The sequence below is a fragment of the Watersipora subatra genome, chromosome 3 (genome assembly GCF_963576615.1).
Source record: "Watersipora subatra chromosome 3, tzWatSuba1.1, whole genome shotgun sequence".
Lineage (NCBI taxonomy): Eukaryota > Metazoa > Bryozoa > Gymnolaemata > Cheilostomatida > Watersiporidae > Watersipora > Watersipora subatra.
The window spans coordinates 4743144-4770055 of record NC_088710.1 but is presented as its reverse complement, the minus strand read 5'-3'; the positions used below and the strand labels follow the sequence as shown (position 1 = coordinate 4770055).

The 26912-nt window shown below is 35.1% G+C and overlaps 1 protein-coding gene across 1 annotated transcript in view; it reads left to right on the top strand.

Annotated features, from left to right (window-relative positions):
* The window catches only part of LOC137389967 (uncharacterized), a 58797-nt gene that overhangs the window by 18176 nt on the left and 13709 nt on the right, over positions 1–26912 (top strand). Inside the window, exons 5-12 of the mRNA XM_068076168.1 lie at positions 291–862; positions 4110–4355; positions 7136–7308; positions 9751–9913; positions 16871–17034; positions 20137–20307; positions 20546–20703; positions 21809–22003. Coding sequence (XP_067932269.1) covers positions 291–862; positions 4110–4355; positions 7136–7308; positions 9751–9913; positions 16871–17034; positions 20137–20307; positions 20546–20703; positions 21809–22003 — 1842 coding nt within the window. The remainder of the gene's footprint in view (positions 1–290; positions 863–4109; positions 4356–7135; positions 7309–9750; positions 9914–16870; positions 17035–20136; positions 20308–20545; positions 20704–21808; positions 22004–26912) is intronic.

Sequence of the window (26912 nt, the reverse complement as noted above, 5' to 3'; positions counted from 1 at the left end):
AGGTTTTTATTAGGCCCTTAAATCTTGCATGCATTTCAAATCCTTCTTGCTAATTGTAAAGTTATACAATACAAAAATTTCATGCTATTGTTTCTGTTATGCGGAAGAGCTTAGGCATGTGAAGGTGCTTCAACCAATCTTTTGGGAGAAGAAAGTGTTTTTTTGAAGTTTGTACTTGTAGCAGAATCATTATTTTCCTAAGTGCTTCTATCACAGAGAAAAGGCTTTCTTATAGAATGCATTGATATTATAAAAGTTTTTGTCGTCATGATTTTTCAACTTGCTTTAAGGTCAGCAAGGAATTGGGAAGCATGCGACCTGCCTTCAAGTGATACGCAAATTGTGGCGTGAGCCCGCGAATACAACAAGTCATCGATTTTTCGACCTTGAACTATGCAGGGACAGCTCAGATGACCTTGACATTAGTTCCATCAAGTGGGAGTATGGCGAGATTGTGGTTGATGGAGAGTACGATCTCTCTGAATACCTTCTAAACCTCTTTCGACATATGGACAGAAGTAGTCAAAATTATCGCAACTTTGTCCGACTCGACATGGGTAAGCTGAACTCCGAATGTGTAGACACGCTGATCTCAGAGTGTCTGGATGGTTTACAAGAAGAAATCTCTTCACACAAGTGGACTATTTTGTGCACAGCAGACTGCCAGCCGCGTTTTCTCCCAAAATATGCTGGGAAGATGAAAGGGTTCAATTGCAGTAATGTCAAAGATTACTTTCTGCAACATTCTGAAGAATTCCCGGAAAAATTGGTCATCGAGCTCGCACAGAAAATTACAGAAGACCTGCCGCTTCATCTACCACAAGATATAAAGTTGGTTGTTGCTGGGCTAATAGAATCTGTGGTGAGTACATACAAGCTTTCTTCTCTTATCAAAGCGTACGCGACATCTAATTCTGTCACATATTACAGGATAGTTTATTCTATGTTCGTTATATTCAACATTGTTTCTGTCTGCTCCTATCTTCATCGTATTTTAAACTTCCGTTTTGTGTTTTGCCTGCTTTTGGTGTGGTAAAGTTTGCAAGTTTACCACATGCCTATGTTCAGTGGTTTAAATTTTTACTTCAGGCTATTCTAAATACAACAATGTTTTGGTGCGTATTTTGAGTTTGCTATCGTGATACAGAATTTTTACAGGTCTCATCACAAATGTCAGATTGTATAAATTATGCAATTTTTGTTAGAACCAAACTCCTAGTAAAACAAAATTAATATGAAATGTTGCTTTTGCAGTCCTGTTTACACACGGAAATCACTTTTTAAAAATTGACTTGCAACAAAATTCACATTACAGTTATTTGGTATTATAAGATTCACCATGTCTTACTCTGTTGTGTTGTAGGTGCCAAATATGTGGAAATGTGATTACAAGCTCTTAAAAGCTTAAAAACGAACAGTTAATCGCAGCCACACGAGACCGCACTAGTTTGGATTCGCTTTCCAAAACGGCTCAAATGGGACGTAGTTGTTACAGGATGGTTTCTGTTTACACTTTCATGCAACCTCATTCGTCGAAATATTTTCACAAATATACTTCACGCATTCAATAAAACCATGTCTATTGTTTTTACGCGTCTGTTTTATCGCCATTGTAATGCTGTCACTTTTAGCACTGATATCTTATAACTTACCGTAAAAAATCGTTAAACTTTTTAACCCTATCTCGAAGGAGTATATATCATTGTCTGATACTCATGACGAGCCTGTTGGTTACCTGTAATAATCGAAAAGAGCTGCAAAAGTTATTTGCAAAGTATTGGGTCACGTGATCAGATTACGATTTGATGATTGAATAATGCCGAAAGAAAACTGTAAAGTAGCGAGCATCTATATTTGATACGGGGTCTTCGGTAAAACCCGAGGTGTTTGTCACAAACTAGTGCTACGATAAGTTTTACATTAAGCTTTTTATTGGCCTTTCAATTCACGTGAGAACATACGTGACAAGACGATAACCAAACTGGAATGACTACGTCAGATAAATAAACAGATTCCAATCTACGGCGGCTTTCCGTTTTTGAGCCTTTAAGAGCTGGTAATCCCATTTCCACGTATTTGACACCTACAACACAACAGAGTAAGACATGGTGAATCTTTTGATACCAAATAACTGTAATGTGAATTTTGTTGCAAGTCAACCTTTAAACAGACACAAAACTACTCACGAAAGCCTATACTAATAAATTGATTAAATTCTGATGTTGGAGTTGTCTTATTGTGTTAAAAAGAAGCGCAATGACTTAGCATTATAGTAATAAATGTACATCTTTTTGTTGAAAGTAAATTGGTCGTTTTTCATTATCGTTTTTGCTTTAGTTACAGATATATAGTAAGTACTTTTTATTAGCATTATCAGTAGAGACATGTAGTAAGTATTTGCTATTAATATTGTCAGTAGAGACATGTAGTAAGTGCATGTTATGAATATTATCAGTAAAGACATGTAGTATGTACATGTTATGAATATTATCAGTAAAGACATGTAGTAAGTACATGTTATGAATATTACCAGAAGAGACATGTTGTAAGTACATGCTATGAATATTATCAGTAGAGACATGTAGTAAGTACATGTTATGAATATTATCAGTAGAGACATGTAGTAAGTACTTGTTATGAATATTATCAGTAAAGACATGTTGTAGGTACTTGTTATTAATATTATCAGTAGAGACATGTAGTAAGTACTTGTTATGAATATTATCAGTAGAGACCTGTAGTAAGTACATGTTATGAATATTATCAGTAAAGACATATAGTAAGTACATGCTGTGAATATTATCAGTAAAGACATGTAGTAAGTGCATGTTATGAATATTATCAGTAGAAACATGTAGTAAGTACTTGTTATGAATATTATCAGTAGAGACATGTAGTAAGTACATGTTATGAATGTTATCAGTAGAAACATGTAGTAAGTACTTGTTATGAATATTATCAGTAGAGACATGTAGTAAGTGCATGTTATGAATATTATCAGTAGAAACATGTAGTAAGTACTTGTTATGAATATTATCAGTAGAGACAGGTAGTAAGTACATGTTATGAATGTTATCAGTAAAGACATGTAGTAAGTACATGCTGTGAATATTATCAGTAAAGACATGTTGTAAGTACATGTTATGAATATTATCAGCAAAGACCTATAGTATGGACATGTTATGAATATTTTCAGTAAAGACATGTAGTATGTACATGTTATGAATATTTTCAGTAAAGACATGTAGTAAGTACATGTTATGAATATTTTCAGTAAAGACATGTAGTAAGTACATGTTATTAATATTTTCAGTAAAGACATGTAGTATGTACATGTTATGAATATTTTCAGTAAAGACATGTAGTAAGTACATGTTATTAATATTATCAGTAAAGACATGTAGTAAGTACATGTTATGAATATTTTCAGTAAAGACATGTAGTAAGTACATGTTATGAATATTTTCAGTAAAGACATGTAGTAAGTACATGTTATGAATATTTTCAGTAAAGACATGTAGTAAGTACATGTTATTAATATTTTCAGTAAAGACATGTAGTATGTACATGTTATGAATATTTTCAGTAAAGACATGTAGTAAGTACATGTTATGAATATTTTCAGTAAAGACATGTAGTAAGTACATGTTATTAATATTTTCAGTAAAGACATGTAGTATGTACATGTTATGAATATTTTCAGTAAAGACATGTAGTAAGTACATGTTATTAATATTATCAGTAGAGACATGTAGTAAGTACATGTTATTAATATTATCAGTGAAGACATGTAGTAAGTACATGTTGTCTAAGTATGTGATATGAATATCAATATGAAGTAAGTATCCCCAATCATATAGCAACCAGTTTAAACCGACACAAACTTATCTAAGAAAGTCAATGCTTTTCTAAACTGTGCAGAAACCTTTAAGCATACATGTACTTGATGCATTTCTACCGGCTTAAACATACATAAATCTTCTATAATCTCATAAATCCTCATATAAAACTGGTTTTACCAAGCTCTGGCTGTTAGCCAAGGTCTCCTACTTGATTTTGCCTTGATGAAAGATTTTCTCGAATTTTCCATTTGCCACTATCAATTCTAGGATCCTCCAGATGTGTTTTTTCAAAACTTTGGTGAAAAACTGCGTCATGAGCAATCGAGTGAAGCAAAGGCTACATTGACGATTGCAAAGACAAGCATACAACAGTGCCTTAATGAGGAAGAAGATCTTAAGGAGACGCGAAAATCTTTCCTTGGAATGCTCTCCTTCTTGGACCACAAAGATATTCCACTCTCTTGGCTTATAGCATTTGCCGAATTGGCGCATCTTGATGATAAACCTCTTGTGGTATGTTTGCTAGTTGCCTTTGCCAATATTACATGCTTTCATATTTTAAATCTATATTTTACATTCATTCATGAACCTCCAACATCAAAGAGATGCCAACCTCTATTCACGACAGATCAAACTCTTCCCTACAAGCTGCAAAATCTTACTTTGTCAACCATGTTTATCTCTTTGTTAGAATCAGTGGTTACCTTCTGGTTTCAACGACGTGTTGTCTTCTGGTCTAACCGTACTCTTTCTGGAGTTTTAAGTAGAACATTATATATTACTAAATACGTATCATGTAGCATTCTATTTAGCCTATAATAATTTTGTATTTGCCAAAACTGTGGTTGAATAAAAGCTTCAAGTCTAATCAGATTAAAACACGTGCTAGCAACAATAAAGATTTTCCTTGTTTTTTGTTTTCTGGTACAAAAGGTCCTTGTATCAGGTATAATTCTATTTCTCATTCATAGTTGCGCCATTTACATATAAACAAATCCATCATCAAAAGGTAGATGTCGTTTTTATATCTTGAGACCTTAATACTTGTTATAGTCTTGTTAGCCAGTTCATCAGACAAGAATAGCTGATTGTGTAATGTAACTCAACAAATTTTCATAACGCCTGTGATGATAACTCCTCAAACATCAAGGTAAACCAAGTCAAAATCAAAGAGTTGGGCAAATTGCATGTAAGCTCTATGCTGAATTAGGTGTGATAATAAAATATAATAGTTTATATCATGATATTGAAAGAAGGTTGTACAAATGTGCGTTTCAGATTTTCTTGTTTGATTAAAGAATTAAGGATGCGCGCTTTCCTTTAAAATTATAGTCTAATATTGTATTGTTCTCCTCCAGTCAAATAGGCCAACCGACTAAATGGACCTTTGCAGATTCAAGAAAGGAATTTTGATGTAAGATGTTTTTATTTTGCATGCACTATTGCTTACATTGTTGTGTTTCCATAGAGTCATTTACAAGCATTATACCGCAACTACTGCTGATTAAAAGTACTTACCGTAAAACCTCTAATTAAACGCCACCTCTATTTGAACGTGACCTCTATTTGAACGTCACTATGAGAGAAGGGTTAAAAAATGGAGCGCCAACCTATATTTGAACACCACCTCCATTTGACTGCCACTTTGACTATCTTTGATCTTTATGAACCCATAATATCAAGTGAGCAGTAGAAAAGTGTCCACGAAATCGTATTACTAATGAATCGTTTACATTAATAACAATCAATTCTCTCGTTGTCCAACTCCAAAACCTTTTGCTTTTTTTCGTTAAAGATTTGAAAGCAACACCATATAAATAATTAATAACTGTCTCTGAGTTATAGTAGCTCCGTGTTTGATGCGATCTTGATACTTCGAATTAAATGTATATAAAAACGGTTTGCAAGTTTTGGGCCAAAGGTTACATTTAGCGAGCAAAACTTTACGCGTTACTAAAATGCAATGTGTAAAAGTTTTGCTCTTTTGCTTTTGTGTAAAAGTGCAGAAGAAGATTTGAGGTCAGATGACATTGTAGAAGGTATTGGACATTTAGAAAATGTTCGTTGCATCGAAAGCAACCATCCAAATGCAGCTATCCTTTCAAATAATGGAAATATTTTTGTTTTAAAAACGTTAAATTTTGTTCCTGCATGTAATATAAGTATGGTTTGTTTATGTCACTTGTTCAAAAATATATATTTGTAGCATTTGATAGATTATCATTATCTAACTTACAAATTTGCAGATATATAGCATATTATTTGATAGCATCATTGTGATAATCTGATCTTACAATTGATCGACGCTCATAACTCCTCTTCTATTGCACATAAAAATCTAGTTTTGGCTGCAAATTGTAGCATTAATATCAATGAGTGCAATGGGCTTTTATGCAATGCTTTTATGTTAAATATATATATAAAATAAAAATATGTTTTCAAATTTAGAAAAAAATAAAACTTAGAAGCTCTCACAAATTTGCAAAGCAGGACACAGGCTATAATATCATCGCAGGTTAATTGCAAGCAATAGTTATCAACTATTACGGAAATTTTTCGGTTTCTCAATGCATATTTATTAAGAGATCTTTGACAAGTTGAAGGTAAAATAGCAGTTTTATTGCATCCAAAGAGTTAAATATCGCTCCACCAGAAAAAGAGGGCAAAATATAGGCGACATTCGTTTCGCCCAAAAAAGAACTAAATTTATCTTCCCAAAATCCTGACGAGTTATTTGAAAAACACAACACTTTGCCAGCCTCTATTTGACCGCCACTGCAGAAGAAGGGTTGAAAAATAAAGCGCCATGGTGTTCAATTAGAGGTTTTACGGTAGTTAGTTTTCATAGAGTTATTTACAATCATTATAACGCAGCTACTGCTAACTAAAGGTACGTGGTTGGTTTCCATAGAGTTATTTACAATCATTATAACGCAGCTACTGCTAACTAAAGGTACATAGTTGGTTTCCATAAAGTTATTTACAAACATTATACCGCAACTACTGCTGGCTAAAGGCTCATCAGTAACTTTTGAAGTCATCAATTTATGGAAACCGTTGGAGCTGTTACATTTTTGCACATTTGTCTCAAATTGGTTCATGCGATCAAGCGCTATGATGAATAGGCTGAGTAAAGGTTTAACTGTATTAACATCTTCTCCAAAACCTTATATTGTTTGGGGACAATAAAAAGTACACGATCAGCAAAGCAAAGAAAAATAATATCAATAACAGGAAGTTTTATGTGGGATGCAGCCGGTTACATATTATTATGGCCATCAACTCTTTTGTAGGCTTCGAAGCACGTGTCCCAAACCATGGCACGCCTTTCTAAATTCTGTCTCTGCACGCCACGTAGAAATTCACAAGGTATTCTTGTCACGTATTCAATAAAAACGGTTGTTCAGGAAGCGATGCGAATACTGTTTAACGAGCTTCCAGAAGACAGAAGACTTCCTATAATAAGGTATACTTTGGTATTTGTAATTTAGCAAGTTAGAGATTATATTCATTGCTCATGTTTTGAGTCATGTTGTGCTGACATACCCTAAATTATTGCATATAACCCTAAAAAAGAACAGCCCTAAAACGGTGAATTTGGTAGAAAATCACATATAAGCCAGCACTACAAATTGTAACACTTTGTACACGCACTTATCACAGCACAAGGTTTCACAAAAGACTTAACTCAGTGCATACCACAAACCATGTAATGTGGCTCAGCATAGCGTATGCCTATGGCCAAGAATCGCGTGTCATGGCTTTTGTAGGCTTCGTTTAAAACATTCCTGATTAGTGACTAGTTGATTAAGTAGCTTATTATGTCAGCATTTCCAATGAAGGAAGCAATCTGTCTATCATCTGTCTGAGCCATAGGAAACAATCTGTCTATCATGTCTGAGCCATAGGAAACAATCTGTCTATCATGTCTGAGCCGTAGGAAACAATCTGTCTATCATCTGTCTGAACCATAGGAAACAATCTGTCTATCATCCGTCTGAGCCATAGGAAACAATCTGTCTATCATCCGTCTGAGCCATAGGAAACAATCTGTCTATCATCCGTCTGAGCCATAGGAAACAATCTGTCTATCATCCGTCTGAGCCATAGGAAACAATCTGTCTATCATCCGTCTGAGCCATAGGAAACAATCTGTCTATTATCCGTCTGAGCCATAGGAAACAATCTGTCTATCATCCGTCTGAGCCATAGGAAACAATCTGTCTATCATCTGTCTGAGCCATAGGAAACAATCTGTCTATCATCTGTCTGAGCCATAGGAAACAATCTGTCTATCATCTGTCTGAGCTATAGGAAACAATCTGTCTATCATCTGTCTAAGCCATAGGAAACAATCTGTCTATCATCTGTCTGAGTCATAGGAAACAATCTGTCTATCATCTGTCTGAGCCATAGGAAATAATCTGTCTATCATCTGTCTGAGCCATAGGAAACAATCTGTCTATCATCTGTCTGAGCCATAGGAAACAATCTGTCTATTATCTGTCTGAGCCATAGGAAACAATCTGTCTATCATCTGTCTGAGCCATAGGAAACAATCTGTCTATCATCTGTTTGAGCCATAGGAAACAATCTGTCTATCATCTGTCTGAGCCATAGGAAACAATCTGTCTATCATCTGTCTGAGCCATAGGAAACAATCTGTCTATCATCTGTCTGAGCCATAGGAAACAATCTGTCCATCATCTGTCTAAGCCATAGGAAACAATCTGTCTATCATCTGTCTGAGCCATAGGAAACAATCTGTCTATCATCTGTCTGAGCCATAGGAAACAATCTGTCTATCATCTGTCTGAGCCATAGGAAAATGTATTTACAACCCAAGCTGAGCTTAGTTTCGGTTTGCAAAAACTTGATTTTTTATCGTAATTTCTTTTTCGCAATGAACAGTAGTGTCAGACATTTTACAGCTACAGGGATTTCACAAGTTGAAGATCAATGGATCAATATGTTTCGTCTAGTCACCAATATTACTAGTGGTGGTGATAATTTATTTTTAGCAGTGATAATAATACCATAAGCTATAATAATAGCAATAATTCAACGAGTTGTCATGATTTTGAGCCATGTTCCCGGCCATGACTTAAACATGCTCAACTTGTTACCCTCGGTAATAAGTAGCAGGCTGCCAGCAATATGCTTAGCATGGTTCAAGTTGTAGCTGTTAGAATTATGTAGTTGTAGTTGTGATCTGAATTATGCCCGACCGCTCAGGTTTATAACATGTTATTTGCGATCAAAATTTGGTGTACATGCGAGAATCTACGGTGCTTTATTTTCAAGTGCTGCTCTAATTTCTATAAAAGTTTGCTTTTTATGCAACTTTGAATATATTTACTCCTTAGTTTCAGTTTATAATGGATATGGAATAGCTTTGTGTAACAGACCAGATAGGACATTCAATGCTGAACAGCTACATGGTTCATGATAATGTTGAATATATTTTAATTAGAAGACATATTGGGCAGTTTGATTTTCAGAGGTAGAAGCAACCAAGAGTAAACAGACTCTTTGTAAAGAATTTTCATAAGATGTTCTTGAATAGTTAGAGACTTTTGCATTTCTACAGAGAGTCATCAGGATGAGTTACATATGACAAATGTCTAAGCAGTTTGGTTGAGTTTCTAACAGTAAGTATATGAAGGCCAGTCATCATCAAATTACTACTCGCTAACTTTTACTCATATCATGCAAAGTCATCAAGTTTAACTATTATAATAAAATTAAGTTGTTACAAAACCTGCTGATCATTTTCACCAGGAGCAATAAATGCTAATCAAAACTAGTGAAAATGTTTTTTTAAGTTGAAACAACTTCGATATTTCTACTTGATAGCACTCTTTTCAAGTCTCAAGTGCTGACACATTATCTGCCTGGAATATTCTAGAGACTGCTTGGTAGCTGTGATTCGTGAAATGCCAAGAGAAGGGCATCGATATAACCTCGAGCACATCAGTAACTTTCTAAAACATGCACTCAAGATGGATGAGCATGTTAGGACCCAAGAGCTAGTTGCTTCTGTTGATGATCCTCGACGTAAGCTCATAATGGTGAGACAGCAACTTTACTGATTGTCTAATATGTTATTCTAATAGAAATTGTGGTTTTGTAAACAGACATGATCTGTTTCTAAATAATTTCATTCTTATGTATAAAAACTAGTTCACTCACTTTTAATCTCAATTTTTAGATGTGTATATACTTGTACTTTACAAATAGTTTGAAAAAAAGTTTGTACTTAGCTTCCAGCTAAGTACACACTTTTCAAACTATTCACATGCAAATCTATATATAAATCTAAGTATTTGTCTGCCATTCGTTCGTCGTCCGTCATTCGTCCGCCGTTTGTGCGTCGTTCATCTGTCATCGGTCCGTCGTCCGCCCGTCATTCGTATGTTGTCTACCTGTCGACTGTCTGTCATCTGTCTGTCGCCTGTTTAGTTATAGCGATAAAATACGCATAAAGAAACTGCTTAGCAATGGAATTGAACCATAGATATATAAACCTAGATTGGCCAATAATAGCTATACCCGTTGGTTGCCTTGTCATACTTAAAGAATAGAGAAAGCATAATATTATTATGCTTTATTATTCATCTTGAGGTGTTGACTGATGTTCTAAAAAAAGAATCAAGGAGATTGACCAACCAGAAGCTGAGATATAGCCAGCCAAACACAGGTCTACCAAAAAACAAAAGTGTTTTGGTAATCATCAATATATGACGTATGAAATCGACTTGTGTGTCATTGGTCAATTAAGCCAACTAATGCGCTCTCCTATAACAATCACGGCGTTTTAATTGGTTTAATCCCTGGAAGTATAGAACAATCAAATTGGGCCTAACAATCATCGCTCCTAGAATTCCGAACCAGTCCCTCTGACGTGTAGACTAGTTTTAGCATAAAATAATTACACGCATCTATTATTTCGCAACATTTCGCTATCTTGCTAGTTCAGCTCAGTTTTGTTGTTCTCCTACTTAGCTTCCCTATTCAGACTCATCTTTAGCGTTGTTCAGATTTTTTAACTATAGCTAATAAATAGAATCAATTAAATCAATCATCAATCTCGGTTATCATTTGGAATTTTCTACAAATTATATTAGTTACATCATCTATTCTATACGCAGTTATATTATTATTTTGTATAATATGCATTATGAATATTATATAAATCATAAAACATAATCATAGATAAGATAATAGATCAATAGAAAAATCAAAGCAAAAGTTATCGTTTTCTTTTCTTATAGCAAGAGCAGCACGGTCAAGTTAATCTTTTTTAAGATTATGGCTGTAGTGAACTTCCAGTCTGTTAATAGTGACGATAATCATGAAAATCAACTGAATGCTGCAGTAGATACACAGTAGAAAAATGATGAAGGAACAAAAAGTCCCATTCCTATTTCTTATTCTAAACAAACTGCAATCGCGGATATCGCATATAGACTATACACGCGCCGCTAGTTGAACAGATGATCTTCGGAGCATATCCGGGGAGATCGAGTTAAAATTTGAAGCACAATAGTCAAAATCTGCTCTTCTGCTTTAAAAAATCATGGCGAGGGGTTGTGGGCAAATGCCTTTACCACACAATGTTTGGATGATTTTCCTGAGAAACCAGAGCTAGTATGTAAATTATTTACTATCGCGAGAAGCGTTTCACATCTCGTAGCCGAAACAATCATTATAAGTAACGGCGGTAAGGGTGCGCAACTCCGGCACATGACCATTAAGTCGATTTTATACGTCACAGTTTTCGGGATTTTCGAAGGGTTTTCCTCTGATTCTTTATTAGGTAGACCTGTGTTTGGCTGTCTATATCTCAGCTTCTAGGGGGTCAATCTCCTTGATTCTTTTTTTAGAACATTAGTCAACACCTCAAGATAACTAATAAAGCATAATAATATTATGCTTTCTCTATTCTTTAAATAGCATGACGTTACGTCATTGTATTGTACCTAATGCTTGGCTGCATTGTTGTTTACAATGGAGCTAATGAGGAGAAGATGACAAAATCACATATATTTTCACATAAAAACCTTCTTGGATACATAATCCAGTAAGCCAAAGCAATTCTGTGATAATATCTGATAACCACCATAGATTAAAACTAAAAGTTATGAAATGTTGCGCACAAATCATGAGCCATCAGGGCTTTATTTGCCACCCCTTCTCCTATACCCCTTATATCTTTTTGCCTTCCCTCTTCTCCCAAGAAAAGGTGGGAAGGGGAAAAGAGAGAAGAGGGAAAGGAGAGGGGGGCAAATAGCCCACCCACTCGAAGAGCCAGACCCTGGCTAGGTAAATAGACTAATATCATGCTGAACTAAACATGACTAAATATGATGAGTATGCAAGTATGTCTTAAATCAAAAATAAGACAGAATGATTATTTTACAACTGGTTATGTATCTCGGTCACTAAAGCTGAAGTGTAATGGTTGTATTACTAGCATCGTGGATGTTACCAACTATGATGTCAACCAAGCAATGAATTCCCTAATCACAGTTAAGAATCGTGGTGGCTTGACTTTGTTTTCGCCTGTGGTGGTTGAGGTTTGCAACCACAGTGAGAAAGCGATGAGAGTGTTGCTTAGTAGTGGTGGATTGGTGACAAACTTTTCCAGGCTAGCACTAATTGCCACCATGAAGAGGTTGCTGAGGTTCAACATCATGCTATTGTTTAAGTGTAATCTTTATGCTAGTAGCCTAGCTTGGGAGATAGCAAAGATATATATTTCGTTTAGGGCACATTATGAAGCTAAGAATAGAGCTGGCACGGGTAGCTCGTCTGGTCTTGACCCACCGGGTCAGAGGTGCCCTGGTTGGGGCACCCGACCCTCGGGTTTTCTTATACAAAGGCACGGGTAGGTTTATGGCTAAATGAGAGCGATTGTATACCGCTTGTAAATGCGATTGAAATAGAGTCGCATATAGTCTTAGCGCGAAAGGACCAGGCGAAATAGAACAAGGTGAGTTCAGACTATATTTTTACGTCTGTGACAATAGTATTTGGACTATAGGTTTCACAACATTTTTTGGCAAGAAATAATCGGTGGTCTGGGAGTTCATGAAGAAGCCGGTCAAGAAAGGGAAATACCAAGTTATTTGTACAATATGCGAAAGCAAGTTAAGCTACAAAGAAGGGTCCATCTCAATGCTATTGAGGCATTTACAACGAAGGCATCCTGAGGAACTTGAAAGCGTCTAAGAACCTTCAATCCAGCAAATTTATTGTATTTTCAATTTCTTTCACTAATACCAGAAGTTTTAGGGAAGTGATAGATTTTTGCTTTCCACTATGCTGGGTTATCCATTTCTATATTTGCAAAGTATTTCTTAACTAATCTCTTCTTGTTAATTATAATAGCAGTTGAAAATAAAATCGGTAATAAAAACACTAGCCAAATCATGCCATTAATCTATCACCCATTGAATAGCATTGATCCACCAATGTTTAGCCATAAATTGTAAATTGCATCTAAAAACCAAGCCACAAAATATAATGGTTGGTGTGATTATGGGTTCTTTTATCTTAGGTTATTGATGTCACAACATTAGGCTGTAATAGAACTATCTCTTAACCGTAAATGAATAAAAAATCGCGTGTGCTGACCCGGTCCGACCCGATCTTGACCCTCATTGCTGACCCTGAGTCTGCTCCGACCCTGCATTCCTTGGTCTCGTTCCAGCTCTAGCTAAGAAAGCCATTGATTCCATTTCCCTGATCAGATCAAAACATCACAGGCTCATCATATTTAGTCATGTTTAGTTCAACATGATATTAGTCTTTTACCTAGCCAGGGTCGGGCTCTTCGGGTGGGTGGGCTATTTGCCCCCCCTCCTTTTCCCCTTCTCTCTTTTCCCTTTCCCCCTTCTTCTTAGGAGAAGGGGAAGGAGAAAAGAGAGAAGGGGGATAGGAGAGGGGTGGCAAATAAAGCAATGATGGCTCATGATTTGTGTGCAACATTTCATAACTTTTATAGTTTTAATCTATGGTGGTTATCAGATATTATCACAGAATGCTTTGGTTCACTGGATTATGTATCCAAGGTTTTTATGTGAAAATAAATGTGATTTTGTCACCTTCTCCTCATTAGCTCCAATGTAAACAACAGTGCAGTCAAGCATTAGGTACAATACAATGGCATAACGTCATGCTATTTAAGTCTGACAGGCTTTTTTCCTATTGGCCAATCGAGGTTTATATATCTATGAATTGAACTGAAAAACACCGGTTTTACTGACAGGCGCGCTAACCACTACATCCCGCGGCCTCTTCTCCATACTATGGAATCATTCTGTCCATTTTTATTACACTAAAATACGCACACTTGCAGCGCTTGCAAAAATACTCTTGATTACAACTAGCACGACGCATAATGATTAAAAGCACAACAATTCCAAGCTGTGGTAAGGTGGATGGTTGGCTTAATGGTAGTTCGCTTGGCTTTACACTTGTGCATCCATTAAATGTATGGGTTTGATTCCTGTGAAGTGCAATTTTTTTTCCGAACGCTTGTTTTAGCCGGGGAGCACACAGCTCTTATTATAGTAAAGATTTAGACTAGCTTAAGTTACTGACTTACCATTAAACCTGTATTTAAACGCCATCTTTATTCGAAGGCCGTCTCTATTTGAGCGCCACTTTGGGGGATTGCTTGGAAAATAGAGCAACACCCTTTAATTGAACGCCACTTCTATTTGAACCCCACTTCCATTTGACCGCCACTATCAGCAAGTGATCAGTAGAAAAGTGTTCACAAAAATGCGTTAATAATGACTCGATTACATCAATAACAGTTAATTCGTTCATTTTTTCTGTTTGTATCAAAATCTATTTGACAACTCTTTGGATTTTATTGTTAAAAACAGGCTAATAGTAGTTCTCTGTTGAATGTGGTCTTGATACTTTGAAGTACAAAAAACGTTTTAGCAATTACAATGCTTCGGACGACTTGTTCTAAGTGCGCATCTGGCTAAAAACTTATTATTTTTGTGACATTATTTTCAGATAGCAACGCGTAAAAGCTTTGCTCTGGTAAAAAATTGTTTAGACGCTAATATCGACTAGTTTAGCAGTGCAGAAGAAGATTTCAGGTCAGCAGACACTGTGGAAAGTATTGAACAACTAGGCGATGATGTAATGGTTGCAAGTGTTGCGGCTTGGATAGCCGACAGCTTAGCGCTGGACTGACGCTTGTGAGCTTTGTGGATTAGCCGTTAGCTTGCCTTGCCTTGCATTGCATCCATGACTGGACCAAATGGTTAGTTCAAATGCTCAGTGTCTGATAGATAGTTGAATTAGTGGAGTAGGCTGCGACTCCAACAAGGTTATTAATTTTGTTTAATATAAATTTGTTTAATATTTTTGTTTGTTGATAATTCATAAATACCGAGTGTTGTGTAATTGCTGTATCTCTCATTATATTTGTTCCATCTTTATATTTCCATTCTTTTGATTGAAGTTTTACGAAATAAATCCTGTATAACTTATAAGCCTATGGCCACTACACCATGTGCGAAAGTGACAATCAGAACGCAACCTGCCGAGTAAACGATGCAGGCATTTTTTATTTCAAAAATATTAATTTTTGTTTCTGCATGTATTATAATTGTGATTTGTTTATCTAAATTGTTCTTGAATATATATTTGTATCATTTGATAGATTATTATAAATAAACTTATAAATTTTCAGATCCATAGCATATCATTTAATAGCATGATTGTGGTAATATGAACACAGCTTACAATAGATCAACGCTTGTAACTCCTATTGCACATAAAAAGCCAGTTTTGGCTGCAAACTGTAGCAAACACATCGATGAGTGCAATGAGCTTTTATGCAATCTTGTTAAATATAGATATAAAATGAAAAAAAGCCTTTAAGTTTAGAATAAAATAAAAAAACTTGAATGCTCCAACAAATTCCAATGCAGGCAATAAGTTCATTGAAAGTTAATTGCAAGCAAGGATATCAACTGGTAGAGACATGTATTATTTAGAGGACCATGACAAGTTGGAAAAAAGTTAGCAAGTTTTTTGCATCCAAAATAGTTAATATTGCACCGCCTGAAGTAGTGTACAAAATACGTGCAACATTTGATTTACCCATGACGGGGTTAAATTTATTTTATAAACATTCTGACGGGGTGTGTGAGAAATACAACGCCACCCTTTATCTGAACGTCACATATAATAAAGCACCGCTCTAAGTGAAAAGTCGAAAAATAAAGCACCATAGCATTTAAATAAAGGTTTTACGGTAAGTTACTCAAATTCATTGAGTAAAAAAACTTAGTCTATGGCAACTACATTACTTGCTACTGTTTATAAGCTGTTTGAAATTTTGAACCAATGTGTAGCCCTAGAATGTAAAGTTTTTAACAGTCTGTTTTAGCTATGCTACAAGTTTTCAAATATTTGAATTATGCGTTGGCTAGAAACACCCAGAAATAAACAAACACCTTCATTTAAAAGTTAGAATAATAAATGTTGTACAAGTTGATTAAAAATAGATTTTCCGCGCAAAAACTTGTTTTATTACCCGTTATTACCCAGCTAGTACATCCGTATATCTGTTCATCTAAATCTCAAAGTTTGTGTGTCCAGATATATCAATTAAAATCTTGGAATGACAAACTCGCATAGTGCTGGATTTAAACTCACAAAGATTGCAACCACATGTTTGTAAACCAATCATGTCACGTTTAGTGACAGTTTTATACAGAAATGATCCAAAATATCTAAAAAAAACTTTCCTAACTATAAATATATATATTTCAAATTTCCATGATGTTAAAGTGCACCTTTTATTTCTAAAAAGAGGTTTTGGGTGGCATCCAACATACTCCCTTGTATGCATGTTAATACTCAACATTGCTGTTCATGCTGTGATTTCTATAATCTTTAATCGGGATGTTGTTTCAGCTGTCTCCAAATTATGGGAAAGCTTGTGAAATTTAGTGGTTTTTAAACTAAAATCATGAGTATTCATGTTTTAGCTGTTACACAGTAAATTACTCTGCGGCATCGGCTATTGCCATGTCACTCAACACAAGTGGCCAAAGGTAGAAGAGAAGTATCTGATGGCTATTAACAAGTACAGTGAGGCTGTTCTCAGCAATGAAGAATATAGGCCACTCAATAGCAAGTCAGAGTGTTCGCAGTACGTTGTTAAAGTTTTTGAAGTATAATCTTCTTTATTACACTCTGGTTTATCATATCATGCTTAAAGTCTAATTGTCTTATGTTTGTTTTATTCTGCAAACTGTTGAGTCTATCAATTTCTGTAAGTTGTCTAGCTTATCTTCTTCTGTAAGTTGTTTAGTTTATCTTATCCTGTAAGTACTAAGTAGGCTGGTTTAGGTTATTCTCTAAACTGCCTGATTTATCTTATTTTTTAACTTTTTTCGTTCACGTTATTCTATAAAAGCTAATCACCCTAAATCCTGTATTTTAAAGGCTGGCTAGTTTTAGTTCGAATATGATGAAGTACTTTTCCCATAGGCATAACTGGCATATATGATGCCGCTCTCTTGATGATCTTCCAGGTTATATTGTAGCGAATGTTCTTGTCTTTTAAGTCCTGTATGTATTTACTCAATTCTGTTAGTAGCCGTTTGGTAGAATATTTAAAAGGCGTTTTGTGGTTGACTAATCTTGTTTTAAAAGTGGTTTCAGTGAGGCCTACATAAGTTTGTGTCTCTTGCGTATCCCGTTTCCCAGACTCTACAGTTGCCTGATGTACTACGCAGTTTGAAAGGCATTCTCCATTTAGAGGGCAATTTTCCCGATTTTTGCAGTTGCATTTCCTGTGGATGTTGGGTGGTTGCAATAGTGCTTGCTTATTGTGCTAGCTAATTCTGTGGTGGATGTTTGAAGTACAGCTATAACTTAACTTTACAGCGTTTTTGTTGAAGATTTTGTGTAATTTGTGTTCTGGTTGAAATTTACTTTGCAGGATCTTGAAAAATTGTTTACCGATCTTGGTAATAACACCTTTGTTGTATGGGGGGGGGGTTGTACCATATTGTTTGACATTTCCTATTTCTCTGTTGATTGGTTTCTTTGTTGGGGTTGTTGCTCTTGTAGTTTAAAAAAAAGTTGTACTTACTGTTAGAAAGTGCATTTTGAAATTGTCCTTTTGTTTCCTTGAAGAGCCGCTTGTTTAACGAAATGTTGGCGAGTCTTTTGTTGATGGATTCAGGTATGTTTCTTATGATTGATGGTGGATGATTTGAGTCTTTGTGTACATATGTGGTTGTGTTGTTAGGTTTACTATACGGTTTGAAGCTGTTGTTGTTAAGGTTCAAAGTTACATCTAAAAAGTTTACTACTTTCTAATTTGCTTCGATGGTAATACGTAAGTTGTTTACGGAAGATTTCACATAGTTCTTTCTTAGTGCGCTTAATGTTTCATGCAGTATCTTTTAGTAGTCCTTGACCATTGTCATGATATAAGCCAATTGTTTTGCCAAGCTTCTCAGGGGTAAGGTTTAGCATGAAGGTTTCCTGCCAAGTTGGCAGCTTTCTGCTCCGTCGTAAGAGCCCATTGTTACGTCATACAAGTTTGCAGTTGATCTTTTATCCCATGGTTTTTTATTGCTGTAGAGTATAGATTTTTTTGCGTGGTGTATTATACGTTTGTGTAAGTCAGATATATTTGTGTATTTAGACGCAAACGATTAAGCTTTGTTAAGTAGATCTTCCGCTATTGAGGGATAAGACTCAACGACATCAAATACAATAAGAGTGCTGGGATTTGTTGGTGACGTTTTTAAATCATGTGAGCATAGATATTGTATTTTCCATATATTTAAGTTCATTTGGTAGAGTATTTCTCGGTTGATGCTATCTGTGATTTGTTTACCTATTTGATGCCTATCTCCGATTTGCTTGGATAAATGAGCTGGCAAGTTGGTTTTTCGGGGAAGTTTGCCTTGTGGTCTTTGATGATGATGAATGCTTTTTGCTCACTAGTTTTATATAGGCGGTCTGCAATACTAAGTTTCTCTACTATAGCCTTAGCTTCTAATTTGATGGAGTCTACTGTAGCCATGGCTATCTTTTTGTAGTCTTTCGTGGTGTTGTTGGTAAAGAGGCTTTGGTAGGTCTGAGTTTTCTTGTGATAGTTCATTGTTTGTTTTGTCTGCATCGACAATGACTTTGGTTTTGTCTTTAAGTTTCTTCCTCAGATCGTTTTTCATCCTGTGCTGAAAGTTGCACTGGATTTTTCTAAACTTGATATTTCTGATCATATGTGTGAGTCTGTCATTAAATCTTGCCATTTCCTTCACTGTTGGTGGTGACTTTGTTGAGTTAAATTCACAGTTGAATAAAGAGCGGTCATACAAAATCTTGCCAATTATGTCTATGGGAAAAGTACTTCATCATATTCGAACCAAAGTTAGCCAGCCTTAACACTAGAAGTGAGCTGATATCCACATGCCGACATGCTAGAAAACACCTAATTAGCTCAATAACATAATTTGACAACATCTTTGCTGTATACTATATTTATATCAGACAAATAGTATTGAGCCCTCAGCTTTATAAAGTAATTTTATAGCTTGTAAATTATACATTTTAGGCATTCTACCTGAAGATTGCAACGCGGCTGCATGAAACTATTAGTAGTAATGATTTTAATCTATAGTTTTTTATAAACTAAATATATATATATATATACAAAACCACGTAAGCAACCGCTTCACCAAATATAATCTGCCAAACCACTGAGGAGCAAGGCCAACCAAAATTCAAGCGTGTATGCCAGAAAACACAACTCGGAGGCAGGCAAAAACATAAAAAGGCAGAAGCGGAGCCAACACTGTAGTATATAAAACAGTGCTCAGCTACAAAGAAACAAGAAATTGTTGGTTTTTAGGAGTAACCTGTATATTTCATTAATAAAAAGGCAAAGCTGTGGTCTTAGATATTAGGTGAAATGAAGGTGTAAAAATGACCACTAAAGGCACTTCACTACGAATTGTTTCATATGGTAGGAAGAAAGAAGTAGTTAAAATATGAGTCGATTGCTAATTCGGTCACTGAAAAGTTGAGAAACGTTTTTTCAGTTATGATAGATGATAAAATAGAATGAACTAGCTTTGTAGAGTTTCTTATTGTAAAAGATTTAAAAACTTTTAAATTCTAAACTAAGTAGTTAAAATCTTTAGTAAATGGTATACACTGTACTTCGTTTTATATAGTGTTATGGATTCATTAACTCGCTTAGAATTGCGCATAAACATCTGAAATTTTGCAGGAAAGGAGCAGATCTGTATGCAGCTGGGCGACAATGCCCATTTGTCTCATCTGAGGTGTTTCTAAGCTTCATAAGAGACTTGCCGAAATTTCACAGGTTCACTCATAAATCACAAAAGAACATGGTACGTCTTAGCGAAGAAAACCTGGTGAATAACCACGCTCGAAAAGAGTAAGTGTTACCACAAATGTTGTATTACTATTATTAATATAATTATTATCATTACGCGCTCGCTCTACTGATTCTTCAGAACACCTACCTAGTTTTATCTGCTATAAATTGAATTTGCCATTTGTGTAGTTATTCAAGATAAAGCAACAACAAAATATATGACATTGCTATTATGGAGAGCATGATGATGAGTGAGTGCTCTGTATTTCCTAATACACGAATATAATATTCACTACAGGTACTTTGAGCAGCTATTAACAGAAGGGCGTGTCCTCTATAAGAAGGAAGAAAGGAAAAAGGTTGTAGACATAAAAAAGCTGGCTGAGGTTTATATGGGAGAACTACCAGCACAGATTTTCCTTTCTTGGGCCAAAGTTTACCAGTGCGCCGCTCACTGTATGTTTTTTTTTATATAATTGTTGTACAAGTATTTAGAGTTGTGAGTTATGTACAACTAATTTTATGATTGAAAACATTAAAAATAAATGTTACTTGCAATAAATGTGGTTAATATATAGTGATTATGATTACTAAGGTGAATGTATACTGATTATAATTACTAAAGTGAATATATACTGATTATGATTACTAAGGTGAATATATACTGATTATGGTTACTAAGGTGAATATATACTGATTATGATTACTAAGGTGAATATATACTGATTATGATTACTAAGGTGAATATATACTGACTATGAGTACTAAGGTGAATATATACTGATTATAATTACTAAGGTGAATGTATACTGATTATGATTACTAAGGTGAATATATACTGATTATGATTACTAAGGTGAATATATACTGATTATGATTACTAAGGTGAATATATACTGATTATGGTTACTAAGGTGAATATATACTGATTATGGTTACTAAGGTGAATATATATTGATTATGATTACTAAGCTGAATATATACTGATTATGATTACTAAGGTGAATATATACTGATTATGATTACTAAGGTGAATATATACTCATTATGATTACTAAGGTGAATATATACTCATTATGATTACTAAGGTGAATATGTATTGATTATGATTACTAAGGTGAATATATACTGATTATGGTTACTAAGGGGAATATCTACTGACTATGATTACTAAGGTGAATATATACTGATTATGATTACCAAGGTGAATATATACTGATTATGGTTACTAAGGTGAATATATACTGATTATGATTACTAAGGTGAATATATACTGATTATGGTTACTAAAGTGAATATCTACCGATTATGATTATTAAGGTGAATATATACTGATTATGATTACTCACATAAACATAAGATGATTATACAACGTGGTCCTTTCCAGAACTTTCAAATGTTTACTGTTTGTAGTTAGCTACTCTTTCTCTGACTGACACTCACATGCTCAACTCTTGTGAGATTTTCTTATTAAATTTTTTTTCAATTGACTTCTTAATATTGCAAACTTGTACAATGTTCAAGTGTTTTATATACTTAACTCTACTGTTTCTTCCATTAGCACCAGACTTTTCGGAGTCACCAAATGAGTATGGAAAACTCGCTTTGACAGCCGGTCAGATTTGTGGTAAGGTTCAACAGGATAACAATGTCTATTTGTTGGAGACAATGATAAGCCTTCGCATAGCTGAATCCTACCAACTTTTGAGAATCAGCAACTATGATGAAGCTGTCCGCTCATGCAATCGTTGGAGACGTAAGATGGCCTGGCTGTTTTCAGTTTACAGAATTTATTAAACCCCTTTCAGTTTCTGTTTGCTCAAAGGTTCTTTGTTCAACTTGTCAGTTTTGCTCTAGGAGTTCTCAATTTCCATTTGCATAATGAGTCTCAAAGTTTATCTTACAAGTATTGTTTAATTTTATTGTTTAATCTTATTGTTTAATCTTATTGTTTAATCTTATTGTTTAATCTTATTGTTTAATCTTATTGTTTAATCTTATTGTTTAATCTTATTGTTTCATCTTATTGTTTCATCTTATTGTTTAATCTTTTGCCACACATAGGAAAGAAAACAAAACTTCGAGGGTATCTATTATACACAATACACATTTGTTTACTTTAATTTATACATATACGATATTTTTCCTTTACCTTGCTGAAGAAAAAAGTAAATAAATCTATTTAGATTATCGTTAAAGTAATGTTTTCTCCTTAACTTATCATTAATTTACTGTAATGATGGACCTAAACTGAGTACAATTGAGAATTGATAATAATTATAGCAAATAATAAGAACAGCAATACATTATCTAGAAGTATGAGTGTGGTATGAACTTGGGTGATGCTGCTAGACTGTGCATATGGCTCCTCCGATGATACAAACGATTACCAAACAGAATTATGCCTTTAAAGTGATCAAGCTTGCCAAGGACATCTCCAGGATGTTCAACCAAAGGTTTCTTCTGAATGATTAAATTGAGAGGTTTCTCCTAATTCAGATCAAGGAGAAGAAAATAGTAAAAGACTCTATAACTGAAGCTGTCATTTTTATTTGTCATACGTGAAAAAACAACTGTCATATTTGACTAACTTTCCAAGTTCGAGAGTGGTGAGGGCAGTCTGAGAAGCAAGATTTCATGGCCTTGCATGGATGATGAAATTTTTTTTAAAAGGACTGGCATCTGCTCAATTGTAAGACCTGGTGAGACATCAAGTTTCGGCAAACTTGTAGCAGGGAACTTGGTTGAAGAATTTGAAAAAATAACAAAAGACAAAGGCTACATTCTTCAGCAAGTATTCAACTGTGATGAGACAGGCCTGTTTTTGAATAAGGTGCATTTGCGTAACCTACATTACCGCTGAGAAAAAAGTCTCCCAGGACCCAATCCGATGGAAGATCGCCTCACCCTCGCCCTTTGTTGCAATGCCATTAGTGATTGCATGGGGAAACCGCTCTTGGTTTACCATTCGGCAAATGCTGAAGCATTCAGAGCCTACAAGAGAATTAAGCAGCAGCTCAAATTGATGTGGAGGTCAAACTCAAAGGCTGGGGTTACCTGGCAGTTGTTCCTCGAATAGGTCAACACAGTGTTTTGCACTGCGGTTAAAAATACATCCGAGATAATGGTGTCCCTTACAAGTGTCTTCTCGTCCTGGAACATGTCCCTACTCACCCACCTGGCCTACAAGAAGACATAATTGAAAAGGTTTAATTGGGAATGTGCTTTACCTTCCTCCTAATATGAAACCACTTTTTCAGCATATGAACCAAAAAGTAATTTACAACTTTAAACAATTGTACACCAAATATCTATTCATAGCGGAGTTTTGAGATCAATGACAAGACTCAACTCGCTCTTCTTGAATTTTGGACATGTCACTCTAACATTGTGGTGTGTCTGCGATGTCAAACTTGCATTGGACGAAATGACCAAGCGACCGCTCAAAGTTGCATGGAGGAAGTTGTGGTCTCACGCTATTTCTTGTCGAGACCGCAAAAGGTTTGATGAAGCTTTCATTGATGATCCTCCTCTTGAAGTGGAGAACTTCAAGAGTTGTTCACAATGCAGCAAATAATTGAACAATTTGGAGAATTCGATGAAGAGGATGCAGTTATGATCGTCTTACCTCCATCGATAATTAAAGAAATCCTGATAAATTTTGATGTGTCAGATTGGGTAGTCAAATATCATCCGAAAAAACTTCACTCGATGCGTGCCATCAATAATGTTGAGAACTCCTGCATGATGCATTTTAGAAGTTTTAAAAAATCATTAAAAACAAGTCACAATGGATAGGTATTTGAAAATACTGATGATGGTGTTGGTTCATCAAAAGTAGCCAAAGAAAGTGATCAATAAAATGTGATCACTAAAGTTGCGTTATTTTAAGCTAAACCTACTCCTTATCTCTATCACGCTCTACTTATAAACAGTCTGTATTCTGTAGTACCATGACTGCATCTCAATTTCCCTGCGTTCAACATAAAGGTCATCTGATAATAAAAACCTTTTTTCGATGAGTAGTACCTTAACACTCCATTGTGTCATGCTTGTCGACAGCGCTAATACATAGGTATATGCACAGTTATTCCGCAATGCGGAAAGCAGTTGAGTAATGCAGGTGTTAGAGTGTAAGGCAACCAAGTTGGATGTATCGAGTCCTTTAAAAAGCGAACCTCTTTTCTAACCTCGAATCCTGGCTTCTACAGACGGATACACGCATGCTCTTGTTATACTTAAGACCAATCCCGTGTGCCATGAGAAATAATCAGTGTGATGATGAAGCACTGATTATAAATGTGTGCTCAATCCCTCGAAAATGCCGGAAGGCTATTATTTGGGGCGCACATGGGTCTACTATTTTTACTACTCAATTTTCAAAATACCAAAAGACATTTTGAAAATTGGACTATTTTGAAAATGTTGATGTTTCTCAAGGCAAAATACAAGGGTGAGTAAAGTGGGCCAAAACAATCAGTTTACATACATATACATGCAGACAATCAAAGGCTTTAAAATAATATATATATATATATATTTCTCAAAGTTGGTTGCGTGTGTATTTGTGTAGTCGTCTGTCGTTGTGATTGTCCAGCTATCGTTGTGATTGTCCAGCTACAGCTATTATTTTAGCAAGGCGCCCATGTGTTTCGATTCCCCTGTTAATAAATATTTTAGGACCTAAGTATGCGCAACACAATGCTTCTTTGTTTTTTTCTTGTCAGGGCTAATTTATTCCGACAATAATTAATCTCGAACTTAAAATTTGGCAATTTGTGTTCTGATTATATACGTTATTAAGAGATATATCTTTCCATGGCGAGTTCAGCGTTATCCGTTATGGTAAAAACCGATAAAACGTATAAATGACAACATTTTAGTTAAAAGTTTTAAGTTTATTATAGTACGTATTAAAACTTCCTGAAAGTATGTTTAGTAAGCTAAATTCATTCAAGTTAGATTCAGCATTTATGTTACATGCCTGTTTCGAAGGTAAAAACTCTCCACGTAGTGCATGGTAATGTTATATTATCTTGCAGATCATCGCCACAAAATGCACTAAAGTCATTGTTGGTACCAATGGTTACAAAGGTTAACATATTGTTTTGTTACTATTTTTAATGATGATGGTTTTTACCAGGAGGTGATTGTACTAGATAATTACTACGGGTTTCTATACCGCTCTCTGTTTATCTATAGCCTATGATATTCTCGCATGCCAGTGTTGGCATGCCAATTTTTGCATGCCAACATTGAAACGAACTAAAATTATATAAGTGTATACCAAATAATTTTTCATTGTAATCGTAGCAAAACAGACTACTATATGTAGCCATTACTTGCTAATGATTTCACATTTACATTTAAACGCCTTAACGTTTTTATTTTTCATCCTAATTTATTTTAACGAAAACTTCTTTCAAGTTAAGAAGTTTGAAAGTTACAGTTGTTTGACAAATTTGAAAACTATTTCAACGAAACACATCTTTCAGATAATGAAGTTTTAAAGTTACAGTTGTTTGACAACCTTTACAGTTGTTCTCATTTTCTCTCTTTTAATTTATTGCAATTACACAAAACACTTTTTTCATGATAGACAGTTTGAAAGTTAGAATGGCAAATGTTGCTATATGTTTAATACAATGCAATCAATTGTAAGCTCAAAATCTACATAAATATATTGTCAATGGTCCATGGTAGGCAAAACCTTTTCTTTATTCAACGAACGATATAAAACTCATGACACTACAAATTTCTGTAAAGGACATTGACAGAACAAAAGCTATTACTTCTTTATTACAATAAGTCTTGTTCTGTCAATGTGTCCATGGCAGAAATCTTTTACAACTGATTTTGTATCTATTTCCACAATGTTATATATGTGTAATATTAGAAGGTTATTTAGAAGAGCCTGCCCCATAGTGCTCCTTGTCGATGTTTTGATTCTACGTTGATTAAGTTTTATACGATAAGAAAACTGCAAGTTTAGGGGTCTTATTTATACCCCCACTATAAGCAATAAAGTTCAGTTTCCAAGTCTTAACAAAGTCTCACAAGATCACTCATCTGGTGAGATCATAACAGAGACAGTATAGAACGCTAATTGCTAGTAAATTAGTTGTTGGAAATTCCAAGTGAGTGAGCTTAGACTGCAATTCTTACTAATTAGCCGCCAAAAATCACTAAAAAGTTAGGGGGGGCTGAGCCGCCCGAGGGAATACAGGCCTGAGTACCTTGGCTGTCCAGTGTGCTGTGAGATCACAAAGAGTAAGTACATGCACACTTATTTGGAATGGAGGAAGGCAGTCGTTTGGGGCTTCGACAGGGCAAGTGTGGCTAAGCCTAATGTCATGAGTTCAAATACCATATGAAACAATCCTTTTGCTGAACCTCTAACCATGGCTACTGATGAACATGGCTTGTATCATAGTACAGATTACTTCAGTTGTTTCTTTCACATTATCTAGCTTTTTACACAGTTTTAAATAGTTTTACGCCTATATATATATGCAAGATTAAATGCATTTCTTTAAAATTTATTTGTAATTTCCTGAAGCATTTATCATTAAATTTTTGGACTGTGAAACAATCACATGAAATATACCCTTAAAAGAATAACTGCGATAATTTTGACATATGAAGCGAATATGAGAACAGATTAG